Source organism: Strix uralensis, chromosome 16 (genome assembly GCF_047716275.1).
Source record: "Strix uralensis isolate ZFMK-TIS-50842 chromosome 16, bStrUra1, whole genome shotgun sequence".
NCBI lineage: Eukaryota > Metazoa > Chordata > Aves > Strigiformes > Strigidae > Strix > Strix uralensis.
In genome coordinates, this window is record NC_133987.1 from 17063668 (window position 1) to 17090857 (window position 27190).

General features: G+C 43.3%; 3 protein-coding genes across 5 annotated transcripts in view; 1 reads left to right on the top strand and 2 right to left on the bottom strand.

Annotated features, from left to right (window-relative positions):
- Nucleotides 1–613: 613 nt before the first annotated feature.
- Nucleotides 614–9406, bottom strand: PMM2 (phosphomannomutase 2). The gene is made up of 8 exons (XM_074886440.1): nt 9300–9406; nt 8836–8947; nt 7821–7897; nt 6790–6881; nt 5976–6075; nt 4898–4973; nt 3629–3744; nt 614–1734 (listed from the first exon to the last, which is right to left on the bottom strand). The coding sequence occupies exons 1-8, from the start codon at nt 9363–9365 to the stop codon at nt 1630–1632; spliced, it is 744 nt and encodes a 247-aa protein (XP_074742541.1). The 5' UTR covers nt 9366–9406; the 3' UTR covers nt 614–1629.
- A 49-nt stretch (nt 9407–9455) lies between these two features.
- TMEM186 (transmembrane protein 186) lies at nt 9456–13328 on the top strand. Of its 2 annotated transcripts, XR_012631204.1 has the most exons (3): nt 9456–9538; nt 10478–11864; nt 12595–13328. XR_012631204.1 is itself a non-coding variant. In XM_074886439.1 (2 exons), exons 1-2 carry the CDS (start codon nt 9530–9532, stop codon nt 11213–11215), a joined length of 747 nt encoding a protein of 248 aa, XP_074742540.1. In that variant the 5' UTR covers nt 9456–9529; the 3' UTR covers nt 11216–12135. The 2 variants fall into 2 exon arrangements, 1 of the variants encoding a protein (XP_074742540.1); XM_074886439.1 differs by lacking the exon at nt 12595–13328 and having other exon boundaries at nt 10478–12135.
- Nucleotides 13019–27190, bottom strand: part of ABAT (4-aminobutyrate aminotransferase) — a 58014-nt gene continuing 43842 nt past the window's right edge. For both annotated transcript variants that reach the window (XM_074886437.1, XM_074886438.1), the window contains exons 7-16: nt 25366–25446; nt 24760–24852; nt 24305–24367; nt 22563–22626; nt 21725–21873; nt 20063–20200; nt 18565–18732; nt 17713–17859; nt 16460–16571; nt 13019–15196 (exon numbers count right to left, since the gene is read on the bottom strand). In XM_074886437.1, coding sequence (XP_074742538.1) covers nt 15075–15196; nt 16460–16571; nt 17713–17859; nt 18565–18732; nt 20063–20200; nt 21725–21873; nt 22563–22626; nt 24305–24367; nt 24760–24852; nt 25366–25446 — 1137 coding nt within the window. In that variant the 3' untranslated portion in view covers nt 13019–15074. The remainder of the gene's footprint in view (nt 15197–16459; nt 16572–17712; nt 17860–18564; nt 18733–20062; nt 20201–21724; nt 21874–22562; nt 22627–24304; nt 24368–24759; nt 24853–25365; nt 25447–27190) is intronic.

Consider the following 27190-nt stretch of genomic DNA (forward strand, 5'->3'; position numbering starts at 1 on the left):
TTTAAACTCCTGCTAGAGACGGTAAGAGGGGAGCCAGGGACTAGGCACTGTGGGTTGCTTTGCTTTGTTGTCTGGTTTTTCTCGCCTCAGAGACAGAAAGTTTGCTCGTCCTCTGCTGGCATGAGATGCAGGAGATAAACCTTAGCTCTTGGCAGTGGCTGCGCAAGGCTGACCAGCAGGCTTTTAAGACGGGAACGTATGCAGGTATGTGCATGCAGGTGTTTGTTTGAGGCTGAAAACAATCTGGGTTTGGTCTGGCACAGCGTGTTCTGCACAGGGAGCTTTCTGCTAATACATGCAACAGCCATGCAGGACAGTAACCAAACACTCGGGTACCTCTGGTGTGTGCACCCAGAGCCCCAGCTCTGACAGCCTGGCACCTTCCGCTGGCTCTGCCCCGTCACCCTGTGGAAGCAGGCACAGCAGGACTGCTGGAAAATGAGAGTCCTGATGCATCACAGCTCCCCCTCCTTCTTCAGAAGCCCTTTTAGGGATTTCAGTTTGTACACAAAAAGGGATTCTCCCCTTTTTACTGTGTGAGTATCACATAAACTTGGAATTGGAAAGATTTGAGTCAGTCATTTCCTTGTAGAGACAGGCAGCATACAACAGGTCTGGTTTATGTATTTTATTTGCCAAAATGACACATTGAAGTAGTAGTTTTTCCATGATGAGATTATTTTTCTTTACTGTATTAAACTGTTCATACACAAGATTACTTTCCTAATGCCAGATGAGAAAAGTAACATTAAGTTACACTGATTTTCATGCTTCAACTTGAATTTTAATAGAAACATAGTTTAGGTCATTTTCCTTAGTACTTAAAATCTCATCTACCCTTCATGTCTTACCAGGAAAATCAGAAATGGAATTAGTGACAAATACATTTTGCTACTGTGCTCAAGTTGTTTTAATTTTTATAAATTTATTTTTTAGAATTAAAAAGCCTGCAAAAAGTGCAGGTACTATGAACTGTACTGTGTATTGGCACCTCATCTGTACCGAGGAGGTAACTTTGGCACCAGCTGGCCCAGCCTCTCCTGTGGTGGGAGACTCTGAGCATGCACTGGAACAGGGGTGAGGTCAGGGACTTCTGGCTCAGTTCCATCTTCCCACCCCTAGAAGGAAATAAAACCTGCCTCTTTTACTCATCTTCCAGTTTTAAACAAGAAAATCCCAACTGTCTTATAATTAATTCATGTCTTTGTAGCACAAGGTACGATTTTGAAAAAAACGGCTCTTAAAACGTTCATCTTCTGAATAGCAGCTTCAAAATAAAAACTAGGTACAGAGCCTTGCAGGCCAATTTTGAGACCGTAAGTCATGTAATTAATTAGCTAAGGAATGTTACTGATGACTTAAAAACCAACCCAAAAAATACAACCAACTAAAAAGAAAACAAAGTACTTGTGTGAATGGAAACAGTGAAGGACAGTGCTAAATGAGTTCTGCTGTATTCCATGGTCAGCAAGGTTCTCTTCAATTAAAACGTTTCCCTTCAGTAATGACTGACCTGCAAAGCACTTGCTATTCATGACCAATTACAAAAACCAATACAGAATGAAGGAAGATGTTTTGAGTTATAAAGCTGTCTTAACCGTTTTGTAAGTGTGAATTCTAAAAAGTCTTTTATTTAAAAAATAGCTCTTCACAGATTCTTCTTGTATCCTGTGGGGATGTGACGCTGTGGCCTTCTGTTCTGGAGTCTGTGAAAATTTCATAGTCATTCCCTCCCTGAAAACAGAAAAGGAAAAAAGCAGAAGAGAATTTTATTTAACTTAAGGTATAGTCACAGTCTTGGAGTGGAAGAGGGACACACAAAGGAAATTACAGAAAGAAGGGACATAACAGTTACAGAAAGAAGGGATTTTTCACAAGGGCATGTAGTGATAGGATGCGGAGTAGGGGTTTTAAACTGACAGAGGGTAGATTTAGATTAGATACGAGGAAGAAATTCTTCCCTGTGAGGGTGGTGAGACACTGGCACAGGTTGCCCAGAGAAGCTGTGGCTGCCCCCTCCCTGGAAGGGTTCAAGGCCAGGTTGGACGAGGCTTTGAGCAACCTGGGCTAGTGGAAGGTGTCCCTGCCCACGGCAGGGGGGTGGAACTAGATGAGCTTTAAGGTCCCTTCTAACCCAAACCATTCTGTGGTAACACAATCATGTCTAAGATGTCTTCCAAAAAGCTAAAAAAACGGGAACCACCATTTTGAGATTTTGCATAATGTGTTTCTATTCTAGCACACCTGTACTGAAACTTCTGCTGAACACCACAACCACATGCATGAGAACTTCCTGACCCACACGGCAGTGGTGGTAATGAAGGAGTAGAGCTCTCAGTGTAAGTTTAGCCATGTTCCTAGTTTTGTATAGCAACCCAGTACTGACTTTTAAAAGTTGTTTACTTGTTAATATTAGGGAGTAAAGCTTGTTACAGAACACTACACCAGCACGTGGTATTTGTAACTCACTTGCATTACCCTCTTCCTTCCAACTTGGTTTTCTTTCCTTTTAGTTAAATCATTAAGACTGTCGCTCCTTCAGTACTGCACTAGTGTTTTGGTCTTGCTAGCTACTGGTCTGATGTGACATTTGTAACTGGTTTCTAATCACAGGAGAGCAATGAAAGATCCTTTCACAGCTGGCTCAGGGAACAAAGGTGCTGCCACCTGCGTGAGCAGAGATCCCCGAAAGCCACAGCTTCGTGCACTACAGGAAGCAGTTATCTGCTTTTTGTAGGTTGCTTGCCATGCTGCCTTCCAGTGAGTCAGCAGCGACTCCTGCTACTTCAAAACCCTGAAAATGCTGCACTGCCAATTACAGGGTTTAAAATCAACTGTCCGTAAACTCTATGCCAGAGGGACTGGTGATTACAACAGGTGATTACTTCTGCAGCTGGTGTCAAGGGGGGAAAAAACACTTTAATTTAAAGCCTGTCTTTTTCTTATAAAACTTGGCCTTTTTAAATTTATTAAGCAATAGTTTTTTGTAATTTATAAAACTGTAAGTTCCTATAAAACTAAGCCTATTCATGTAAAACTTAGCCTGACACCGTCCCTTGGCCATGTTCAGACAGCTTTGATTTCCTCCAAGTCCGTGTGCTTGGAGCTCTGGTCAGGTCTCTGCTCAGTGTGTTCAAAAGCCTCTGAATCACCCACCCTGTGGAGTTGTTTAGCTGTGACACAGGACAGGGATTACGTACAACTCCAGCTCCTCAACATGGAGACAGAGTGGTTAGCAAAAGAACAGTATTAAATCCAATGGAAAACAAATACATTTAATAAACACCAGCCACCAAGAAGCATCAATCTACAGTAACCAAACAGGATAATCAGTTTTATGTAGTCACATCACCTAGGTTTCTAATATAATTACAGAAGTTCAGTTTAAAAACACGCTCTATCAAGTCTGTCAGGAACACTGTGTTCACGTCAGGAAGCAGAATAAAAATCTGTGCTCGTGGCTATGTCCCAGCATTACGCTGACCAGTAACACACAGCCACTTAAACACGGACACGTAGTATGGTCTGACTTCAATTCTTGTCAGGCAGAAGGCGACTGTTTAGAACCTAGAGTGCTTGTGGTTTAAAACTGAAGCTCTGAAATGTATATACAAAACAACGTACTCACTGGCATAGTCTTATCTCCAAAGAAATAAATAGTCTTGTATCCATCATCGGCAATGACTCCTAAGCAGTACCTCTTATCCCAGCCATCTGGGAACACATCGAAGCTTATCTGGCCTCCTAGGATAGACATGAACCAAGCAAACTTTGTTTTATTGTAAGAACATATTTCTGAGGGGAGAGTAAGTGAGAAAACCTAAACTGGGTAAGATTTTTGGTAGAGGGAGCTTTGCAGAAGTCACAGAAATGTTACGAGACCCTGGAGTTAAGCCTTACGAGTACAGAAAGTGTTTTATTGGGTATCAGTTATTGCAGTTGTGATTTACAGATTATTATTTACCCATTAAACAAATGTGAAAGTCTAAGCATGCTCCCAAACACTCACTGCTCTCAAACGGAACCTATTTTTAAAAATTACACTTAATCTTTCTACTTTTAGAAAGAAACTACATGAATGAATACAGGCATCAGTGTATGTACAGCCATAAAGTCTTATGCAAAGACTTTCTAAAGCTTTCAGAACAGAAAAAGGAGGAAATCAGCCTTTTTAACACAGCCTAACAGGAGTTGTCCTGTTCCAGTTCTGATCCTTGGACTTCACTGATACACAAAAACGTGATTCCCAGTTGAAGCGGGTGTCAAAAAGGTATTTACAACATGCTTTAGGAGAGCCATAGCGCAGTTCATTCCTGCTTAGTGCCTCAATACCACAGCACTAACAGCAACCATGCTTGTTTATAATTCTGAAAAATAATAAAAGGCAAGAATGCAGTAATATATTGGGGGAGAGGGGAAAAAAATACATGGAAAATTAATTCCCCCTTATTATCACTTTTCTCTTTAAGCTTGCGCTTGCTTTTGGATTTTCTTTCCTTCCTCCCACACAATGCAGCTAGAGAGCTGAAGAACCAAGGGAACAGTACTGATGTAGTATTTCTGATCAAAATTGATTCGCAGGAACAACTCTTGACTAATCAGAAGCATGTAATATGTTTCAGAATGAGCAGAATCAGTCACACAACTGACATTAAAGGACAATTGAACTGAAGACAAGCAATGAAGTTCTCTTTGTTGATGGATTTCAATTAAAATGTACCAAATGAAAGCCTAAGAGGAAAGAAGAGGCTTAGTCCTGCATGCAATGTCTGCAACCACCCCCAGAGAGATAACTGTCACACAAAGGAGATAGGACATGTCATAGCTGTAAGAGGATATGACTTAAGTAAAATTTAAATTAAATGATGTTTAAAATTAAATTCTTTTAATGTGATACCTATAGAAAATGTGAGGCCTTTTCCTGCAAATTCTCTTCGTAAATCAGCTACAAATTTCTCTCTTATATGTTCCTTCTGTTAAAAAAAAAACCAAAACCAAAACAAAACACCAGTTACATGCTGTGTTAATTCATCAATAAAAAGATAACCTAAAAAAAAAATCCAAAGGTCTAAGTACCAGGACTAGGGTGACATAGATACATTTTATTATTACTGAAAGCATGCTGAGAATATTTCCACTTTAATGTGTTACTGACTTGTAAAAATGAGAGCAAGACTTCACATACATCTGCTTTTCTATCTGAAAATCTTAGAATACTAAGGAAGTATGCTTCAACTCCTGGTAAAATTCAGTTTGACAAATGGGGAGACTGAGCCATAGAAGAATCTCAAAACCGGTACCCATCTTCTGATGCCATATACTCCAGAAAGGGTATTTTCAGAATGCCTTGGGCCTAGCTATCTTTCAGCATCCGTTAACTGAGTCACAGAAAAAAGTTGCTTTTGAGGAATTAGATTTCAGTTTTTCTATCAGGTCAGAAACAGTTGTTATGGTATAGCAGGGAACAGAACTCTGATACCATGGCTCAGATTCTGAACAGTCTCGCACATTTAGCTGTGTACCAATGAAAATAAATGGTGGATAGTTTGACCTCAGTTTTTAAATTCTGCTTTAAAAGGCTTTAAAAGAGTTGACAAGAAAAGGAATATTTTTTTGTTGATTTGAACGGATAGAGGCTGGTATACTGAAAAGCACCCAAGTGTGGTTTTATCTACAACAGGGTTTTTCAGGAACCCCATGTATAGAGGGTAGGATGGTCAGTACTCTGGATATAGGGTTAAAAGAAACATGAGCCAAACCCACCCCTTCTGCAAGTAATCATCCTTAGCTATTGCAACAAAAAAACCCCTATTATATATTTCCTGAAGTCTGAATGAAGAAGTTTTAGTTAAACCACATGGAAGTGATTAAAACGAGAAAAACTGCACAATGTATAGAAGCTTTTTAAAATTCATAACCTGGCCATAACTGCCTCTTCCAGAAGAGTTGGATAGTTTTCAAGAGTTGTAACTCACTTTATCAAGTTCATAGAACTCAACTCGTTCTTCCTGGCTGCAGCTTCTTCCAATGGGGGACACATTTAACATCCCGTTTCGGAACTCAATGAAAGTGCCCCTGAAAAAGAATCGATTAATGAAACAGAAAACAATGAAAAATTGCTCAAAATACTATCACAATGAATTTTCATTTAATTCTGAAGACAATGGGCATCAGATGTCTCCTTCAGCCTCATTGTATGCAAAAACCCCCAAACACATAGGAACCTCTGGCATCAAGGAGTCTTTTGGACTTTTATTTGAATCTGGCAACGTCAACATCATCCTTACCGCCTTTTAAAAGTATGATTTGGTTTTAAAAGTATGACTGGAGCATCCTGTCAACCCGATTCTCAGACCCTGACAAGCCAGCCTGTCAGCTTTGGGGTGAAGCAGCGAAATGGAGAGCGACCTTGGCGGTGTTTCTAGGTGGCCTGGCAGACAGTCCGTGTCAACCGCATTAATGTCTTGTGCAGCTGCACCCTCTCGTGTCACATAATGCTGAGCTGACTGCACACTCCTCATCTCTGGAAAACGTTATGCTGCTGAATTCCAAACACGCCAAGGAAATACTCCTGCTTCAAAACTGAACTTCCTTCCCTCTTAAATAAAAATGCTGAATCAGTATTTCAAACCCTGTGCTCCAGCTGGGATCTTGTCTTTGTATGCCTAGACTGAGCTGTTTCACGTATACAGTGTTCCTAAAACACGAATTACTCGGTTTCTGCTGAGCAGATGCTCAACACTACAACATGGAGAATATGGTGACACCGAGATGTGTGTATGCACAGACCTTTTCTTTGGCAGTTTAATCTTCGCAATGTAACTCAGGCAGTAGTTGATTACATCTTGAAGTATGTCCTCGCCCAGGTAGCCCTGAATGTTCTAACAAAATAAACAGCATTCAACCAAAGGTCCAAAATTTGAGATTCTAAAAACAAGTCACAAGGAAAACACCAACAGTGGATAATCAGGCATAGGTAGTACCACAAAGAAACATGCCTTCAGGAAGTAACTCGCAGTGGATGCACACATGGTACTAACTAAAGGCTCTCATTTTTAATTTTGTTTACTTTGGGTTTTTTAAACCGTAACTCCAAACTCTCATTTAATAAGCTCCCTACTAGTACCTGCTTTAGAAGGAAACAGTGTGGCCCAAAGACAGCAGACCTAAACAAAAAACTGCAGTTAATGTCTACCGTAGCCAAGCGTGAAGAAATGGAGATCATTACTGCAGTAAACTGGAAACCACTGCTCAAATCAGCAATTTCAGCCAGGTTCTCTTATATTTTTAATCATCTCCATTACTTATGTTGAACCAATGAAGATGATTAGGGTATCTAGAATCAGATGTATATTAATTTAGAGTATTTACCTTCTAGCTTATACAACACATCACAGTGTGCACCCTGAATTAATACTAAAAAGCAGCTACAAGAGATCTACCATAAACTTCTGAACCCTAAGGCCCAACAGACATCAGCTGTGAAATGCCATATTCCACAGGACCTCCAGGAGCAGAGGGCTTGGCCACATTTCCTAGGGGTAAGCTGAGGGAAAGGCTGTTCCAGGATTTTCACTGTTCTTTTTTGATCAGACACTCCAATAGCTTTTGGTTTGGAGAATACCCCAAAGAATAAAGCCCAAGGTGCAGATTGTCATTACATGAATCAGAGCGCCAAATGAATGATCTGCTACAGAAGTAACCCATGAAAACAGCAGCAATTAGTTAGAAGGGTGATCACAGAGGACTGCAGTATAGTGACAAAGCAAAATCTTGTTTAGAAAACTTCTCTTTCACATTACTGGAAATTTCACACTTACCTGCTTGCTCAAGAATTTCCCATCTTTGTAAGCTACAAGACCGTTTTCTGGGAAAACGTAGTCAAATTTTTCAACCACTACAACCAAACAAAAAGACAGTAACTAGTAACTTCCCCTGTATGTTAAATGCAGAATTAGGTTAAAAGACAGCAAACATTACATCATAAAGCATGAAAGATTCAGCAGCATAACACCGAGCACAAGATCAAAGCCACTCTCATTTCTCTCCAAGATTAACACACACCTCAAATCACATGAAGTCTTTCCATTAAGTTATCTTTTTGCTTAAAGGCTCCTCCTCTCCTGCAAGTACATCTTTACATTAAATGTAAGGAAGTGACCGGACACTTCAAATGTACAAAAACCTGGCACACAGCCTGGCTAGAGAGCAAATCAAATACCACCACTGTAGGTTGGTTTTCTCGATGTTACTAATCTACAGTAGATGTATGAGAGTTGTGAGACTCTTAGCGCAATGCGAGATGATGTGGCTTACTGGAGACCACCTGTAAGCCAAACAAATTGTGAGTTATTTGGGCATTACAGAAGGCTAGCAGTGGCATCAATTAAGTAAAGACCATTAAAGATAGCTTTTTATACAGAAAAGGAAATGCCTCTCAAAGGACTAAAGCAAGAGTCCATCTCTGCATTGTAACCCCAGTTAATAAGATCCTTCAGGGATGCGCTTGACAGCTGAGCAGCCTGCACACCTATCTTATGTACAGAATTCCATTTTAAAAAGACAATGTTAAAATGCCCTCCTTCACAAAGTCGGGATTTCACTTTAATAACTTCACGTTAATAAGACACCGAGATATCTGTAAAACGCAAACACGGGTTGCAGTTTCTAAATGCTTGTAAAAACCTTTTAATAGATTGAGTGCAACAACAAAAACAGGGGAAAAGTTAAAAAGCAAGGAAGGAGGAGAACAAACAGGGTTTAACCTACATTTACCCTTCACAACTTCCTGGTAAGCAATTCAGTGCAAGGGATTGCATCAGCTGCTGTCCTTACCGTCATCGCCAAGCTGCTCCTTAATCTTTTCAAAATCTGAACCACCCACGACTCCAACTTTCACCTTCTGACGCAACTTCTGCAGAAACGCGGCCATCTCTGCCGTGATTTTCTGGATTCCAAAATAAAATAATTAGCCTTGTCAGCATTCTAATCAGGAGACCAGCATCTCTATTCCGCAGTCATTATTACAGACCAGCCGTTCTGTGCAGATCTTTAAGAAAAGGGGAGGAATTTTTTTTGCCTTAAACGGCAAAGTTTGCACATCAAGCATCGCGGAAACGGATGGGGAATCCGCCGCGCCGGCTAACAGCCCGTAACGCGGGCCTGTGCCGCTCAGTGCCGGGCCGCGCTCCGGGCCCGGGCCGCCGGCACCAACACCCCTGGACTAGGCCCCGCCCGCCGAGAGCCGCCCCTCAGCACCCCGCAGCCCCGGCCCCGGCCCCGCCGCCCCCGGGACCGGCCTGTCGCGGGGCGGTGAGGGTCCCGTCCACGTCGAAGAGGCAGAGCGCGGCGCGCGGCGGCGCCATGGCGCCCGCCCGGGGCAGCGGAAGCGGGGCCGCGCGCTCCCGCCGCGGGGGACGCCGGGAAGAGGGAGGGGTGGGGTTCGCCCCCTGCCGCCGGGCCGCGCGGGGGCGCTCGCGGGAGGCGCCGCGCGGCGGCTGGAGGTGGCGGCGCGGAGGCCGGCGGGGCCATGGCGATGGTGAGCGGCGCGGGCGCGGCGCCGGGGGGGGCCCTGCCGCCGGGGGGGGGCTGCCCCCGCCTTCCCCTCCTTCCCCTCCTTCCCCTCCTTCCCCTCCTTCCCCTCCTTCCCCTCCTCTTCCCGTGCGCCGGGGCCGCCCGTGGGGCGCCGGCAGCACGTGTGGGCCGCGAGCGGCTGCGGCCGCCTCTGTGGGGAGCTGCGGGCCCCGCGCGCGGCGCGTAACGGCCGAGCGAGGGCCTCGGGGAGGGCGGGCGGCGCCCGCGGCAGCGCCGTGTCGGCGGCGGGGCCGGGAGCTGGCGAGCCCGTGCGCCGCGTTCGCCGTCCCGCCAGGCCCGGCGCTGGCCCCCGGCGGGCTCCCGAGCGGTGGCTCCCGGGCCGTGAGCGCCGCCGCCCGCGGCAGGGCTTGGCCTCGCACCGCCCGGCGGCGGCGGGTGTGCTGCAGCGGGCCGGCAGCGCGCGGCTCCCCACTGCCTGCTGCCCGCTCTCCTGCTTCGGGTTGCTCACGCTCTCCTCCCCTTCATCGGGCTTAGTCCACTTCTTTCCGTTTCCCTGAAATTGTCACGGAGGCGGTTATGTAACGTTTCGCTGCCTAGCAGCCCCAGGCTCTCTTCCCCTCTTCACTTAGAAGTAACCTGTGGTGCTGCTGCGTTTGCGTCGATGCTGCCCCGAAGGAGGCAGGGGATGCCGCAAGGCTGCGTTCAGTAAGCCGGCTGTGCTCTCATCAGCTGTGTTATCAGAAGTATTTTCCCTCTTCGTCTGCAGGGAGGGATGCGAGCACGAATACCAGTTTCCTAATGTAACACTAGTTTTAAGTATAAGGTTACAGTGAGCTGGGGCTTATGCTTCCTGTCTTTAAGTGCCTAAGGAACAGTCTGAGTTTAATGTGATTCAGTTATAAAGAACACTCAAGTGATGACCTGTGGGAATATTTCCTTATAGGCTAGGCTCTGCAGAATTCGGACTAAAGTCTGCTTGGCACCATCTTTTGGGAGATGTCTACAAAAGGAGCTCTGGACAAGGCCATGGATAAAGGAAGATGTTCGCCCACCCTGTTCTTTGGGTACATGGGAGTGTTTGCAGTCACAAAGCCAGCGAGTTAATGGTGTTCATAATCATCTCAGGAGACAGCGAGAGCCATCTGTGCGTCTGTGCCATTCAGCCCCTGCTGCTGTGGTCCAACAAAAGGCTGTAGATGAGAAAACAGAAGAGTTCAAGCTGGTCTACAGGTTTCCGGGGATTAAGTACTGCCGGGTACTGTCCAGGCTGAAGCTGTTACAGACTGCCACCACCATGGTCATGCTGCCACCCATCTGCTACCTCTATCTGCAAGACCAGGTTTCTCTGAATATCTTCTTATATACAACTGGCATTGCGGTCTTTGCTGGTGCAATGCTGTATGGTATGAGCTACTTTTTCAGACGAATTATTGGATTAATCTACTTAAATGAAACTGGCCGTACTGTCAAAGTGGCTCACTTGACATTTTGGGGAAGACGGAACGACATTTACTGCCCCACAGAGTCAGTGATGACTTTGGATGAAGTTGGAGATAGCAAGAGGGAGCTACTTCTTCAGTTCAAACGCTATAATAGTACAGATATTTTATATTTTACAATTAAGTTTGGCCAGATTGTAGACAGACAGAAGTTTAGTCAAATATTTGGAGAACTTGAGTGATACAGCAGCTAATTTCAAGTGATTTTCCATGTTGCATGTTCATTGTGCTTATTGTGTGACATTTAATTAGTTTACCAAACTGACATACTTCTGTCATTTTACTATGCAAAGCCTGCCAGTAAGTGCACTCAGTGTAGAACATAAAAATGGTAAAGAACAATCCAACAGACTAAATGTCTTTGCAGCTTAAGGTGCGAGCAGTGTCTGTTCCGTGTCGCAGTCAGTGATGTGCATGGTACAGTGTCACCAGCAGCTCTGAGACTGAACTGTCCCCCTGGGAAGGTGCAGTAGGAGGCCGAGTTACCGATGCTGACCCTGACTGCTTCAGCTGGCCTCTTAGATTGTTTTGAAACAGGAAGAACTCTTGGAGTGACATGCACTAACTCTACCAGAGCATGCTCACTTTAAATTAATTGTTTCTTTTAGTGAATTTTAGGTTGACTGGGAAGCCTTTCGAAATTGAAACTTGTCTTATACCTACATATAATAACGCTGGATATGAGAGACATGCTCATGCATTAATGGAATCAAGATAACTGGCAAGAAGGTATAAAAGGCGTGAGGTGTGTGGGGTCTCTTGGCAAGGACTTCCAGGATGTGAACCTAACGGAGCAAAGCAAGGGTCCATGTTGACAGTTCAGCTGTAAGGGTAAGTTAGAGACTGGGACAGCATTTCAGGAGCCTCTCATAGAAATTGCTTTCCCATTGGAAAAGGAAAAACATACCTAAACGATGGTGCTGTGAATTACAGGGACAGTCTGTGATCCTTGGTCAGTTTGGATCCTAATGATCATCTGAAAATTTGGAACTACTTGTCCTTCTTGGCATATATTCGTGTTTGTTTTGTATGTGCAAAATGATGTTTAATCAATGCTGTAACACTTGAGTTGCAAAAGCTTCAGTAAACGTTACCAAAATTATCTTAGGCTATGTGAATTAAACTGTCTTCTGTGAAGATTACCATATAGCCTGGGAAACAAGTCATCTGTGTCCCTTGGTGTGTTTACTGATTTGAGCATATTTGAACATCAAAAGCTCTGTTGCCAACTACACTTTCCACTCCCCACTCCTCCAATCTGGGTTTACCTAGAATGAAAAAAGGTAAGACATCTAAAAGCTGTGTTGAATTAAGGCTGAAAATATGTGTACTTTGTATTCTGTTGAACTTGCAGGGTTGGCCACCTCAGCACCCATGTCTGTGAAGGACAGTGGTCTTAGCTGAGGTGTTAGTGTGACTCATTCTTTTCTAAAACCAAAACCTCAGTAGAAAGGAAGAGCAGGATTTAAACCCGGGAAAGAATCAAACCTGATCACTTGTAACATGTAAAACTTTTTTTGAATTGTCAGAAGCAAGTTAACTCCTTACACTGCTCTTCTAGCTGCTGCTTCATTTGAAACTGGCGAATAAACTGACCCCCACCAGTAGAGGTTTGGAGTGTTCTTCTCCCTGTTTCTTCCTCACGTGTATTGAAACCTCTGTCTCTTGGCAGAGCAGCAGATGCAGGTAAGTAAAGTCGCTGTTTAAGTGCACGGGCTAATAACCCTGATTTACTATTTATTCGTGTTGAACTTTTCCTAATGGGGGCTCCACTAGTTTAAATTTTGGCCGATAGTGTGTGGTACAGCAATATCGAAAGGAAAAGAGAAATGGTCCTTGGCTTAAACACTACGGCAGCAAAATACAGTGGACTGTATGCATACACCATGTTTTTTGGAGGCTTATCTTCATAAGAATGTATTTAATATGCACTAATGATTCAGTTTAGACATGTACTAGGTGTAAAATAAAAAGCCCTGGAGAAGTTCAATTATAAATATTTTATTTAATAATATTGATTACACATGAGATGTCATTCGTTATGAATCTGTGTACAGTTACTAGTTACACCATGACGTGTAGTTAAGTATTTGTTTAAACATTTATTTGGCACTGTCCACAGTATGCTGTAAACAATATTAACTTTATATGCTTCGGCTGCAGTGCTTTCTATGTATTCTCTAACATGATTTCATCAACATGTTGTACACAATTATACAGTTACTGAGTGTCAGTAAAAATTATAAAAACACCTAGAGTATTCATAATAAAAGTGAAGATGTGGTAAGACTTCAACTTACTGGACCTTTGCTTCTGTAAAAGTACAAGACTTGCTAGAGACATTTACTAAAACTACTGCACTGATATGTTGAACAAAGTAATTCCCAAAATGCTGTCGGATACAGTTCTTGGTTTGACTCTCCTCTTGCTGATAATACGCTTAGGAGGACAGCGATGACAGTGAGGTTTTGTTGAACACCAGTTTACCAGTCCTTCCCCCCAACTTCTACAGCCTCTGTTCAAAAACCTGCTCAGGTTCTGACCAGCTGGTACCAGAATTCTGGTTTCTGTAGAGAGGTTTACAGAGGTATTATTTTTAAGCTAGCAGAAGTGAGCGTACTTGAGTTTCCCAATACCAGCACTCAAGTTGGGAAAAACATGATTAACACTTCTCAAAGCAGGTAAGAAACCTTTCACATTTTGGTAGCTGTGCTCTGTCTCTTATTATGTACTTAAAAATTGTGGTCAGATCCTAATAGGGCGACTGTAAAGTCCACTGTGGTCCCTGGTTTTTGGTGCACAACATAAAGTTAAACTTAGTAAGCAAAATTCAGATGCTTGCTAGCCAAGAAAAAAAAAAAGGCACCAGACCTAGTTCAAGTCAGCCTTAAGCAAACAGCAAAGAGCACATAGTAAAGAGATGTCTCAATTCTCTGAAGAGAAACAAATTAATGAACTATTGACACTTTTTGATCCTGTGGCTTTCTAGAAGATCTCTGAAATGTCAATGATTTAGAATAAACTATTAGAACAAAAATAGAATTACTTTGCATTATAAGTGTGCAATTAGAACTAGGCCTTCACTGTAGCGGCTCTGATGTCAGGTAATGGCTAAGGTCAAGCAGTTCTGCTGTAGTTTTACAAAATACCTCAGTATTCATGTAGAACTTGTAATAGATAAATTAATGGCTATTGTGTGTTACAGGCAGATGGTAAAACATCAAATCATCCTAGATGGCTGACAGGTGGAAATAATGTGCTTCACATGATTCTCTAAGCTCTGTCAAGTTACATACTTCAGGGTATAATTTTCTCTGTACAAGTCTGATTGTAAGAGAAGTCAAAAGTTTTAAAATCCAGGATGAGGAAAAAAGTACTTCAGTTCCACTTAGAGCGCTGCACCTGTGGCTGGGTGCATTAGTGCCTCTGAAGCAGGGTGGGAGGCTGAAGGCTGGGCACAGAGTAGCTGATGGCATCCTGATCCAGTTGGTGGGGCAGACGTCTGTATTCAAGGGAATACAGCTGGAAGTTATTCTGTAAAATACCATACATGGCAGTGGTGGAAAGCAGAGCTTTCCTTGAAACACCGATTTTATTCCAGCTACCATTAGAGAGTGGCACGTTCTGTATGGCAGGTGTGTGGCTGTAAGTGTTATGCTGTACTTGTTGCTGCTTCTGGACACGAGAGTAAATCCGCTGGGATTACCTGTGAAAACAGACTGTACCAGGTCATATTTAGACAATCAGATAGTCAGGGCCATGAATGTAGAGAGGACTCTGCAATTGATATGGCCCAAGCCAGAAGATGGAGGGCCACAGCTCCTACAAATGCACAGTGTGGGACAGCTGTGGGTACCTGCTGGTGACCAGTACCACCGCTCTGCCTGGGTCGAGTTTGCATGGAGCAGCTTGCCTTGGGCAGGATTACAGACAGAACACAAACCTTAGTCTATGACTTTACAGTTATCTTTTAAGTAGAGAAGACATGAATTAATGCAAACTAATTTCATAATCAGCTGTTCAGTGTGAGGGAACTGCTTTTTACTTGAAGTTTGCTAAGATGTCACTGAAAATGTTCAGAAAGAGGTGTGCGTGATGATCCTTGAAGATCAGTGTTGGACGAAAACGAATTGATCTGTCGCCGCAGCCTCCCAGCACAACACCTAAAACGAGAACAGAACACGTCCTCTAGTCATTGCCATCTTTGACAAATATCCAGATAACGCAGGTCTCCAAATGAGGCTCACTCACTGCGGAGGGGCAGCAGAAGCTCCCCAAATCAGTGCTAACCACACAGTGATGCAGCACTGCTCAGTGGTGCCAAGGGGCCTCAAGCCTCCCAGCAGCTCAGAGGAACACTGCCGGTGCCTGCAGCTGTCCTCTGAAACAGGGGAATGCTGGGACTAACCCCAACGCCAGTGGAAAGACTCCACCCAGCGCAGAGCTCAAAGAGCATCCGAAAAGCTGCAACACTCGACTGGTTAAGTACCTCAGTGCCAGAACAAGACACAGTAGTTTCTTTGCAATTTTGTTTTTAAACCACTTCAGTTTTAATTACAAAAAGTTAAAATATCTCAGTGCTGGCAGACTTCTTCCTGCAGTACTTTAAATGCATGGTATTATTTTTATGCCTTAATCAATTATTTCTTTGAAACGTCTGTGGTCAACGAAGATCTGTACTATTGAGCTGAGCTTACTTTGCCTCTAAGCATAGCCTCAGTTTACCATGAAACAAACTGCTTGCCTTCTCTCCCTGCTGGCTCAGTTTCCAAGAACAAAAAATATCAATGTCTTTTACATTCTAAAATTTTGGATTCACTATAGTTTGGATGCATCATGCCTGCTTCTTTCAAGAGATACGAGTAATGACAAAAGCTGACAGCAGCAAACCCAGGGCCCACACAGTTAAATTCCCCTCCTGATGCCTGAACTTGTTACAGCAAGAGTTCTGCAGTAAAAGAGGGATGATGTAGATCTGGGCCAATTTTAGGCAACTCATTATAGTTCACTATTAGGTATTCCATAAAACTCATAGTTTTTCTCCCTGTTTTCCTGAGTGACAGTTACATTAACTTTCCTCTAATTTCCCTGATCTGTTCCTGAAGTAAACCATCCCTAGGTGCACCTGAGGTTACTGCAGGGCAGTATGAATGTGATGTCACAAAAACTCATGCCCTACGTAGATCTCTTCCAGTAATGTTACACCCACAGAGAAAGGTAGATGTACACACCGTGCAACGGAATGGTCTGATGTCTCTGAAAACACAAGTATTTCCAGAGAAGTCTAAATCCATCTTTGTTCATCATTTCATTTCTGTCCTCTGGTATTGTAGTACACATACACCATACGAAAAAGGAAAAGTTAAAGCATCACATATGCTACTGTTTGTCATTTGAAGCTAATCCACACACGCAGACCTTCTTACCTTTGTTTCTGGCTATTGTAATTAACTTGTTTCTAGTTGCATCACTTGGAGTGTCAAATGAACAGAATGTTCCTCTTCCTCTCACTCTGCTGATAAGATGGGGGTAACGAGCCTGCAAAGAGAGGAGGAAGTGTGCACGGGGCCGCTGCACCAGAGGGCCCCTGGTGCCCAGCTCCGCTCTGCCCGGCCGGGCATTCTGCCGTGTGGAAACCTGCTGGAGCAGGGCTGTTGCACAGGCTGGATTTCCCACATAACCTGGTGTCCTGCTCACCCCTTGCTGACCAAGGTCTGCCCAGCCACAGACTGCAGAGCCCAACAGCAGGCTGGGTCTCTCCCTCACAAAGCAGATAAACCTTTGAGCAGGAAGTGAGAATGAATTTGCACCCCTGAGCTGGGTCAAGTAGAATCTTACTTGGCACTTCCTGAAGCGAGCGTTAAGCACCTTACATCTAAAATTCACTCCAGGAAAACCTGAGCATAAATAGTCTGGAATGGGGCTAGATAGCATCTCATTCTTATGCTGTATAAGACCCTTGCTAGTAGTACCTGCTTCACTTACTACCAATTACAATCCTCATCGTATATAAGAGCAACCTTCGGATAGTACTAGTTGTATTCTGGCCCTCCACAAAGTACGAGTAATACAATTTGTTGTGTTCTCCTGCCTGCTATGCCTTGAGATTGTGGAGAGAGCAGAGACTGTGTGTGGGTTTATCCTGCACAAAATGCCTTTTGGGAGGCGAGCATCTGCAAGCCTACCCTTAAATGCCTGTCTGACTTTCCTTCTCATGTGCAGCTCTGTAGTTGAAGCTGTGAGGAATCTCCCTTAGTCAAGGGAAAGCTACAGGTTTCTTGTTTCAACAGCCCAGTGGAATTGTAACAAAATATGAAGGCACTTTCCTTTAAAAAGAACTTTTGGGCAAATGAAATACTAGCTACTTGTGGTAACAGAGACTTCTAGCAAAATTTAACTAGCTGCAGTTCATACCTTCAAATATTTTGGGGGGTCACCCTTTATATTGCATTAAGGTACATTAAACCAGCATTCTTAAGTCAGTAAAAGAAAGTGTACTTCAATTCCAATGGGACACAGTTATTCAAGGCTTGCATAGAAGTACCTAAACCAGCAAGTTATGATTATGGTTTAGTCCCCAGCTGGAGTTCCTCAGTCCAAGTATTTAAACTGGATGAGGTCAGATCCTACCTGATGAGCAAATTTCCCCTTCTTATCTATAATCCTTCCAGATGTTTACCTGTAAATCCAGCAGCCCAGTCAGTAGTGCTTTCCCAGCATGGGTTGCATTGTTTAGAAGGTCTTCTCTTTTAATAACCTTAATGACTTCAGCAAGCATAAGGTTCTTGGATGGATCTCCAAGCCAGGTATTAAAAATCCGATAGGGCTTGGGAAAGCATGGGAAGAGAGTTGTGGAACATGTTAGCAGACAAACCACTATAATAAAGAGCAGCAAGCCATCAAACCAGTAATGCAAACTGGTGTATGAAAAAGCATGCACTGATCTCACCAACCCCCTTTTTTTGTTGTAAGAGCAAAATACAGCTGCCCTGCTGAGCAGAAACAAAGGGCAACTACTTCATGCCACAAATTTAGTGCATTCTGCCTTGCTGCTCTGACATCTCATTGAAACACGGCAACAGATGACATGGAAACCAGCATCATCTATACAGGTTTTACATTCGAGCTTTATGTTCTCCCCCTTAATTTTTTTTTTCATTTATTACATCTGTCATTAATATGAAGAAGAAATCTTGCTGACAGAATCTGTAATTCTGACATACAAGCTCTAAAGATACCAAGTTGTCCTACGGAAAAAGGTGTCAGTGGTTGGATTTTGTACTGAGGGTCAGTTCATTAGGCGAAACCCAGTTCTCCACTCCCACCAGCTTTATGACCTTTGTGACTGACAGCAACTGGAGTAACAGTGAAGAAGTGACAACAACTCTTGTGTAAGCATGAATCAAGTATCTATGAACTGGCAGCTCCATCTGGCTGAACCTGCATTACCGAAGGAAAGCTCTTCCATGGACATGACAGTTCCTCATGGGTCACCACTAACACAGAGTTCAAGTTTCATTGAAAATCTTACAGCATTTGGCCTGAACTCCTCTTTGTGGAAAAATCCTCCTGTCATCATCTTCTTACTGAATGTCACCACATCAGCTGGGTCATCCAGGCCCCAGTGTTCATGTGCCCAGAATTTTCCTGTGCAGCCACCTCCTGTCTGCACCTCGTCCACCAAGAACGCGCAGCCATGCTGCAGAGACAGATGTAAGGAGCGGGGAGTGTGAGCCCTCATTTCCAAAACAAAAATACCTCTCTTAGTGAACAGATAAATAAAAGCCAATTACATGCACCACCCCTCCTTCCTCTCCCTTCACTGCTCCAGATCTCCCCTCCTCAACCCCCGTACCAATGCCACTGACTGCGCGTTAGATTTCACAGTGAAAAATTCAGCTATTTTTTCAGAAAGGTGCTAGAAATGTATTTTCTACCTAAATTCACAAAGCATGGTTTTTATATAGTCTTCAACATTTTTACAGATACCTAAAAACATCTGGGAGGAGTCTAGGTGGGATTTTCAAAGCCCCTGAGGAAAGTAGAACATCATTTCTGGGAGTTTTGTTAGTTTTAAATAAGCAGTGTCTGTCTTCAATCTGAGTCAGGCATTTGTGGCACAAAGGCAATACCAGCAAGCATGACCTGTTCAGTCTAGGGGCCTAAAATGATCCTGGAGGAGCCGCCTTTTCAGATGAGTCTGCTGAAAGAGCTACTCATTTTAGCTGGCAACATGGTTTTGTTATGTGAAGGACTATTTTGTTGAAACTTTCGGACAGGGAGATCAAGCTATACCATGATACTGTAATTAAAAACGATTGGTAAGTACTTTTGGCAGCATCTTGTTTTAGACAAGGCAAACCTTTTCATTTCACTTTTACTGTATCACCCTTGCACGAGCAGCTGTTAACAATGGAAAAAGCTGCTTTTTCTCATGGCAGAACAGTTTTCCAAATGTCACCTGCGTGCTTCTCTGCAAGCACACAAATGTTTTGAGGGTGAAAAAAGCACAGAGCAGGTCTTATTGAGGGTCATCACTTCTAAACGGGTAACTTCACATTCCAAGTATCAAGACATCTGTCCTTTTCATTGTTTCACTGGAACATCAGCACTACAGTTGGACTCAATTTGTGTTTCAGCTTTTTTTTTTTACAATTAAAAACAAGTATTTCAACAAAAAATTACCCTTTTCCAAACCTGCCTCTTTGTTTGAACCCCCTCAACAAATTGGTATTATCATTTAAAGAACAGTACTGCAAAATCCATAGTTAATGAATCAGAGTGATTTCTCTCTCAGACATCAGAAGATTTATTGGACTGAGGAGACAACTAGGCGTGCATTGAATGGAAAATACTGTGCTGACAGGGGATTGCTTGTATCTGAATACATGTACATGACTACCCCAGCTGCTACTAAGGAGGCCTGTGAAGGTCTCAAAGTGCCTGGGGCAGGGGGAAGGCCTTTGGAGACACCAGGAAGTATTTGCATGTTTAGCTACCACTGAGTAAACAGTGAAATATTTTATTACCTTTCTGGCAATGTCTCGTAGCTTTCTGAAGAAGTCATCTGAAGCATGGTTGTCCCCACCCTCTGACTGTATTGGTTCTATAATGATTCCAGCCACAATCTTCTTCTTTTTCCTGTACTTTACAATCAGGTCTTCCACCTATAAATCAAACATTTATGGTACATTCTCCCTTCAGGACATTTGCACATTTCCTCCCAAAAAGATTAAATCTCAGCTACAGAACTTCAACTTTTCACAGACACTCCTGGCTATAAAGGTGTCAGGAAGCGCAAGGAATTAACAAGTACTTTCTCCTGCATTTAACATTGCCCTCTTGTTCCTGAATAATGCCTAAGTCATACCCTAAACACATTATAACTACTTGCACGTTTACCTACAATGGTGTGAAAGCTCTAGCAAATTTCAGCTGTAAGTATGGTGGAAAGCACTGTAGCTTACTATGCCTTTGCTGTCATTCCACCTAAGCAATACAGAAGAAAACAGATTTTGTGTCAGAAAACAAAACTCAGCTAATGTATTAAGGTAATCCAGTAAATTTGCTTTTTCTGGTCACCCACTTGAGATACCTTAAAATTAATCAGATGAAATAGTGCAGAAATCCTGTTGCTGATAAGGGGCTCACAAGAGAAGTTTTAATTAACCTTGTAGTGCCAGTTGCTGCGATTAGTAGTGTCATTTGTACCTGAAATACCCCTTACAGCTTTCAGGGCCCACAACCCGTGTAGGCTGTATAAAGCACTGGTTTCCAAAGGGTGCCAGTAAGCCAATGCACAGACTTTCACAGAACCTTCAGCTTTTTATGCTTCAGGTCTGTGGATTGATTTTTTGCATCACAATTCCCTCATCCCAGGCTATTGTGGAGCAAACCCAGGGAAGCGATTTGCTAAGCATTTTTGTTTTCTCTGAGGTTAGGCAGGTTTGAGTAGGAAGTCCCTTGGATCCAGCTCTGCGCAGCCATCCAGGGTGCTGCTGTGCTCCGTCCAGCACACCACGGGCCCCTCCTCTGCAGTTGGTTATGATGCTCCGAACCCTGCACTGCTTCGGTTCCAGTCACAGGACACACCATGCCTTGCTCCCCACCACCGTCTCAGGAGTGAGCCCTTGCAAGTGACAGATCCTGGATCCCACCGAGCCCAACAGGAAGTCTCATGGTTCTGGTACCTGGAGACAGTTTTCCTCCCTTAAACTGTTCTGCCCACCTTTCCTTTCTCCTGGGCCAGGGAAGGCACAGAGTCCCTGCCCACTCACTCCCCGCAGCCACAGGCAGGATCAGAGCTTTATGGCAGAAGACTACCCCAGAAAAGCTGCAAAACCTGAAATAGCATTACAGGTTCTCTTTGCAGAGGATTATACACACTGTGCTCTCTCTTAGTCCATGTCCCTTTGCAAGATCTGGCAGACAAGTTCACTGTGATATAACGAACTTCTCTTGAATGTGAAATTTCACTTTGGTATGATTCATGTAGACCTGTAATTCACAGTAAGCTGGCTGTTCTGAAAGGCAGGGACAAACTTCTGACCGTAAACAACAGTGAATGCTGTTTTAATCACATGCTGTTCCAATCCCTGAAAACACTGCTTTAGTGAAAAGCAGCTAATCCTACTAACACTATTCATTATTTCAAACCAAAGCCAACAGAAAGCTGCCAGCAAATTTTTTACCTCCTCTAAACAGCGGGCTTCTTCCTGTTGATTCTCTTTCACAAAGTCTTCCAGAGGATACTTTAGCCTTGGAAATGGAGCAATAGGCCAGTCCAGCGATGGAATGTCCAATTTGTGAACTGCTTTAGAGTGAGTTGTAGCTAAGCAACCTAAACCCAGAAAAGCAAAAATTGAAATAATACTTGTCTAGTAACAATACAGGGAAAAAACTATGAAGTGGTGAAAAATTGCCTGTCACCAGGACTGTAGAATTCTCTTAACTGCTCTATGTTCTTACTTTATTTTCTGCAATACTGGGTAATTGGATTTCGTCAGGCTTAAGTGGATTGCTCTAGCTTTTAAGCATCAGTTTCCACATGCACTGTTCCAGGAGAACAGGGGAACCTCTGTCAATCGAAAGAGGTTGCTCAGACAAGATGGGTTTCACCTGTCCAAAGCTGCTCACAAAGCTCAGAATTGCAGCACTCTTGGGTAACATGTTTAGAAGAGGATTGAGCCAATATGAAATGGTAAAAATGAGTGACATCTTGTTTGTATATTGTGGTGATTTTACCCCAGGAGTTAGATTTTTACTAGCATAGACAGGAAACCTTGGATTCAGAATGAAAGTAAGAGACCTTCTGAGAATATATTTTTAAAAAATGTAAAATGAATTCCCACTGTCACTCAATATTGGTGGGGCTTCCAAGGCAAACCTTCAATAAACCTACAGCTGCTCCACTGGTACCATTTGTCTAAGGAAAAAACCACTTTTCAGAAACTCCAGTGAGAAGACAGTTACTGCTGCAGCCGAGAGGAGGGAAAGCAAGGGATGTGTTGCCGGCAGTGCTTTTCTTACCCAGGGTCCTTCCGTGGAAGCCGCCCATGAAGGAGAGCATGGCGTAGTCGGGGCAGCCGGGGGGCTGCAAGCAGAGCAGACAGCGGGCAGTCAGCGTGCGGCGCGCGGCAGGCGGCCCTGCCGCCACCCCGCCACGAGCCCACGGCCAGAGCACAGCGGGGTGGCTGCTCCAAGCTGCTGCCTCTCGCAGCATGCTGGTCGCTTTCCTCTTCAACCATCAGGCACCACAAATTGTTACATTTACCCATTTAAACAAATACATTTGCCATCCCCTAAGAACTGCCTAAAATACATCATTAATGCTAATGAATACTTGGCAATTTATACTGTATCATAGTATCACTCCACACATGAGCTCACACAAGGGCTGATCATTGAGTACGATCAGCCCCTTTTTGTACAAACTCGGAGCACATGTGTAGGGGGTGGCCGTGCCCAGGTGCGGCACCAGGGGCTGCGGTGCAGCACTGGGGGCTCTGTGAGGAGAGCCAGGGCTGCCCATGACGGACACCCCGTGTGTTTCTGATGGGTCACTGTACCAAGGATGAGCAGGAACCATGACAAAAGACATGCAAACTGTAAACTATCTGGAATTTAATAAAAGGATATACTTGGGGTAAGACCCCACCCTGTCTAAAAACACAAATTCTCTTTCTTTATGCCTCTCTCTTATCCTGCAAGTGAGAGAGGACTGTCACCACTTACTCCATTTACACCTTTAGTCTTGTACCCTACACTCAGCTACAGTGTGACTGAATTCTGGAGGATCCCCCCCAAAAGGGGGATGGAGTTGCCTTCTCAAATCTGTCCCCTCCCCCAACTGTACAAAGAACTCAGACAATTAGCTCAAAGAGGAATCCTACTGTTTAGATAGCTGAACTTGGACAAAAAGTGATCATTAGTTTTACAAGTCTTTGGTCATCTTATAAATTTCCTGCTCCTTCAGGTCACGATGTGCCATCCTCTTATTTGTGGTGTCACAGCCACCTGTCTGACCATGCTGTAAGCATCACCTCAGAACTTAGAAAATAATTCTGAAGACAAACAAAACAAAACAACCCTATAAGAACCCTCCTCATTTTTAAAGCCAAATGAGTTCCTTAATCCCATGTGAATGAATTGAATGCTCATCACTACAGAAGTACCAAAGATCAGGCTGGGACCAGCAGGTTATTAATTTCTAACATGTTTATCTCGAAGAGATAAAATATTCTGTTTTCTGCTATTGTTGTATGTTAAGATTTGTGACTGGCAAGAGGAAGACCACCTCAACTGAAGGTGAATAGGACTTCAGAGGTTTATCAGCTGCATCTCAATTTCCTCATCCTGCCTGTTGTTAACGTTTAGTTGGACAAATTTTAACCAACCCTTTGATCAGTTCTAAGCCATAAAATCACAACTTCTGAAAAAAAAAATCAGAAGGTCTGTTGTTATTATTTGTAAACTTTTCCATGTGTTAATGATCTCCATGGACCCATCCATCATATGGACCCCTCTCTAGCAAATGATATGTCAAGAAAAAAAGGGAGATCTTCCCAAGATCCACAATCTGGGAAGGATGCAAAAGAATACAAGCAGCAGGTCTTGATATATGCTGGGAGCAGTTTGTATTTCACCATTTCCTAAATTTACAAAACCAAGATTCCACTGCAGAGACAGTAAAGCCAATTTTTCCTCCCAATCTTCCCTTAGAAACCCAAGCCAATGGTACATCTGTAGGTGTGGTAAAGAACAAATGTTACCTGGTTAATCATGCAAGATTCCAGTTCCTCTTTTGTGACATTATTATGGCCCCTCTCCTTGTTCTGGGGAAAAAAACCAACACAACCCAACAGATCATTTTCCTGTAATTGTAACCAATTCATTTATGGCCGAACCACAAATTAGTAATGCTGGTATTCCAAATTAGAGCCTGACTGTGGCTCTTACGTACTGACTGCGGCTCTTACGTACTGACTGCAATCTGAATTTTACTTCCTTTTCTTTATAATTTCTAGTGTTGTGTCAATATAAAGTGAAAGCTTAGATGAAGACTTTTTAATAAAGATTTTATACTAGGTTGAATATAAATAACATCATACAAGACAACCTCCAAGCCTTACTTTGTTTTACAGTAACACTTCTGATGATGAACAAATATTCATTTCTACATCTAAATCTAAAAAAAAAAATCAAAAAATCTTAGTATTTTACTCACTCTGTACCACATAAATATTGCTTTAAAGGCATTTTCATTAGAGCAGGATCCGCAAGACATGGTGATCACTTGTGGCAGGCCCTTAGGAGCCACCTGTCAATGAAGACAGAAAATTACTCCAAAATATTAAGCACAAGTATAGTGCAAAGTGATGATAATACTGATCAGTCCTTAACATCATCAGCTTCAGTGTAAGGGAGACTGGCCGTGCCTAGGATGAAGAAAGCCAATTTCAACTGCAGATGAGAAGACTCAACTCAGTTTCTGTCCCAAGGATCTTCAAATTTAAATCAAGACAAACAGAAGCCACTCATTCCACTATCTCTTATGAAAGCACAGTGAACAGAAGTTAGTGAAAATGCATTTTCTCATCAGTTCCTGAACCCAGAATGAAAGAGGCAGTATCTGTGTAGAGCAGACACGTCACCCTCGCACATTCAGCTGTCAAGTTAGGGAAAAAGGTTCAATCTCATTACTTGCAGCGGGGAGGCAGGAGGACAAACACCTAATCCATAATGTTCCCTATTAAAATCCCTAACATCCTTTGATGTGCCCATGTCCCTAAACACAGAACATGGTAACTCGTCACTCCTATCTCAAACTTACTGATAACAGAGATTCCTTCAGTCTTTCTGCAAAGTTCTCTGGAGGTAAAATCCCTAGGGCAGGTCTGTTGATAAAAGTGCTCTACAAAGACAAAGGAAGAAAAATTGTTAGATTTTACCATCACATGAAAAATATCATCTTGATATCAAGGCAGTTACATTTTATTCTAATTACAAATACCAGCCAGAAATTTGTAATCATGGCACAAGGAGCTTTAAAACCAGGGAATAATATTCATGTCTTAGAATATGTTTTTCTGTCTAATCCTTAATACTTTATTGTTGCAGAACACCTTAGAAAAAGTGCATGCTAACTGGCACTGACACTTCCTCTTCGATATTGCCATTTTAGTTGCTCAATCTCAATTTTCCTTATACACAGGAAATACACTTTAATATCTTAATTACTTGCCTTCAGTTTGAGTAGCTAAATCTAAATTCAATAAAGATAGCAGCACTTTCTTCCTTACTGAGTTTCAAGACAGACTATTTCAGAACGCTGTGGTTGTAAACATCCTCCAGATACTATTACGATGGGGTTTGGGGGAACAAGGCAAAGGTAAACTTAAAGGATAAGGGCTACATCTGAGAAAGATAACACACATGCAAGGATCAGCAACAGAATGCTACAATAAAATAGATTTCTGACAAAAAAACTTGTGCACACAGGCATGCTGTCTCCCTTCTAGACTCCCCTGGCATGTACAGTAATGGGCAGTGCAGCAAGGAAACCAGTGAGAAGCTACCCTGCATGTTACTACCTCACTACTCAGCAACATGCATTCAATCAAGCTCAAGAACATTGACTATGATATATCCAGAGATGTTGGTGAAATTCCTTTTCAACCATGAACTGTTTTCATGAAGCTTGCTGATTTGCAGGTAAATATTTCCTGTTCTAGGGCCTTCAGTTTGTACTGTCACCCTTCTCAGTGTCTCCTGAATTATAGGTACATTCTTCATTGTGCATTACAACAGCAGATTCCTAGCTTCCCAGTTTTCTCCTTTCCATTTCCTGATAGAGGTCTGACATGAACCAAGAGCCACTCATGCGGAAATAGTCTGGGGATGCAATGCGATCTCCTAACTTGAATTCCACAGCCTTCTGGGAAGCTACCTGGCTGAACTCCTGTCTGCTTTCCAGATTCCTTTCTCCAACCATTCCCCTTCCCTGGCTGTCAGCAGAGCTGAGCCTGTGCTGCTGCAAGAGCCCTGGTAATCCCAGAAGTGACTACAAGAATGCAGCTTCCCCATACCTGTGTGGAGGTTGCTGAGAAGATGGAGCCATGCTCCAGGCTCTTCAGTGGGAAGATGAGAAGCAATAGGCATAAATCAAAACACAAGAGGTACTGATTTGGGTATAAGGAAAAGCTTTTTCACCAAGGGAACAGCAAAGCAGTGGAACAGGTTGCCCCAAGAGGTCGTGCAGCCTCCCTCCCTGGAGGTTTTCAACACCCCAGAGAAAGCCCTGAGCAACCTGGTCTGATCTCACAGCTGACCCTCTCCGAGCAAGAGGCTGGGCAAGAGACCACCTGAGCTCCCTTCCAACTTCAGCGGTCCCATCGGTCCTATGAACTGGCCACACCAGGATTCACACCGTTGAGAAAGGTAATTTTGGTGTCAGTGAACAGCAGCTGGTGGGAAAGTTGAGCCTGCTGCCCACCCAGGTGTTTCTAATGAGCAGCTCTGGAAAAACCCCCCTCAGTCTCCCCAGTCTATGTTTATGCGATTAATTTAAATTAAGTGTCATGGATTAAAATTGATTCATCATTGCTCTTAGTCTTTGTAGGTAATCTTAGTTGATTCACAATATGCTACTTTTAATT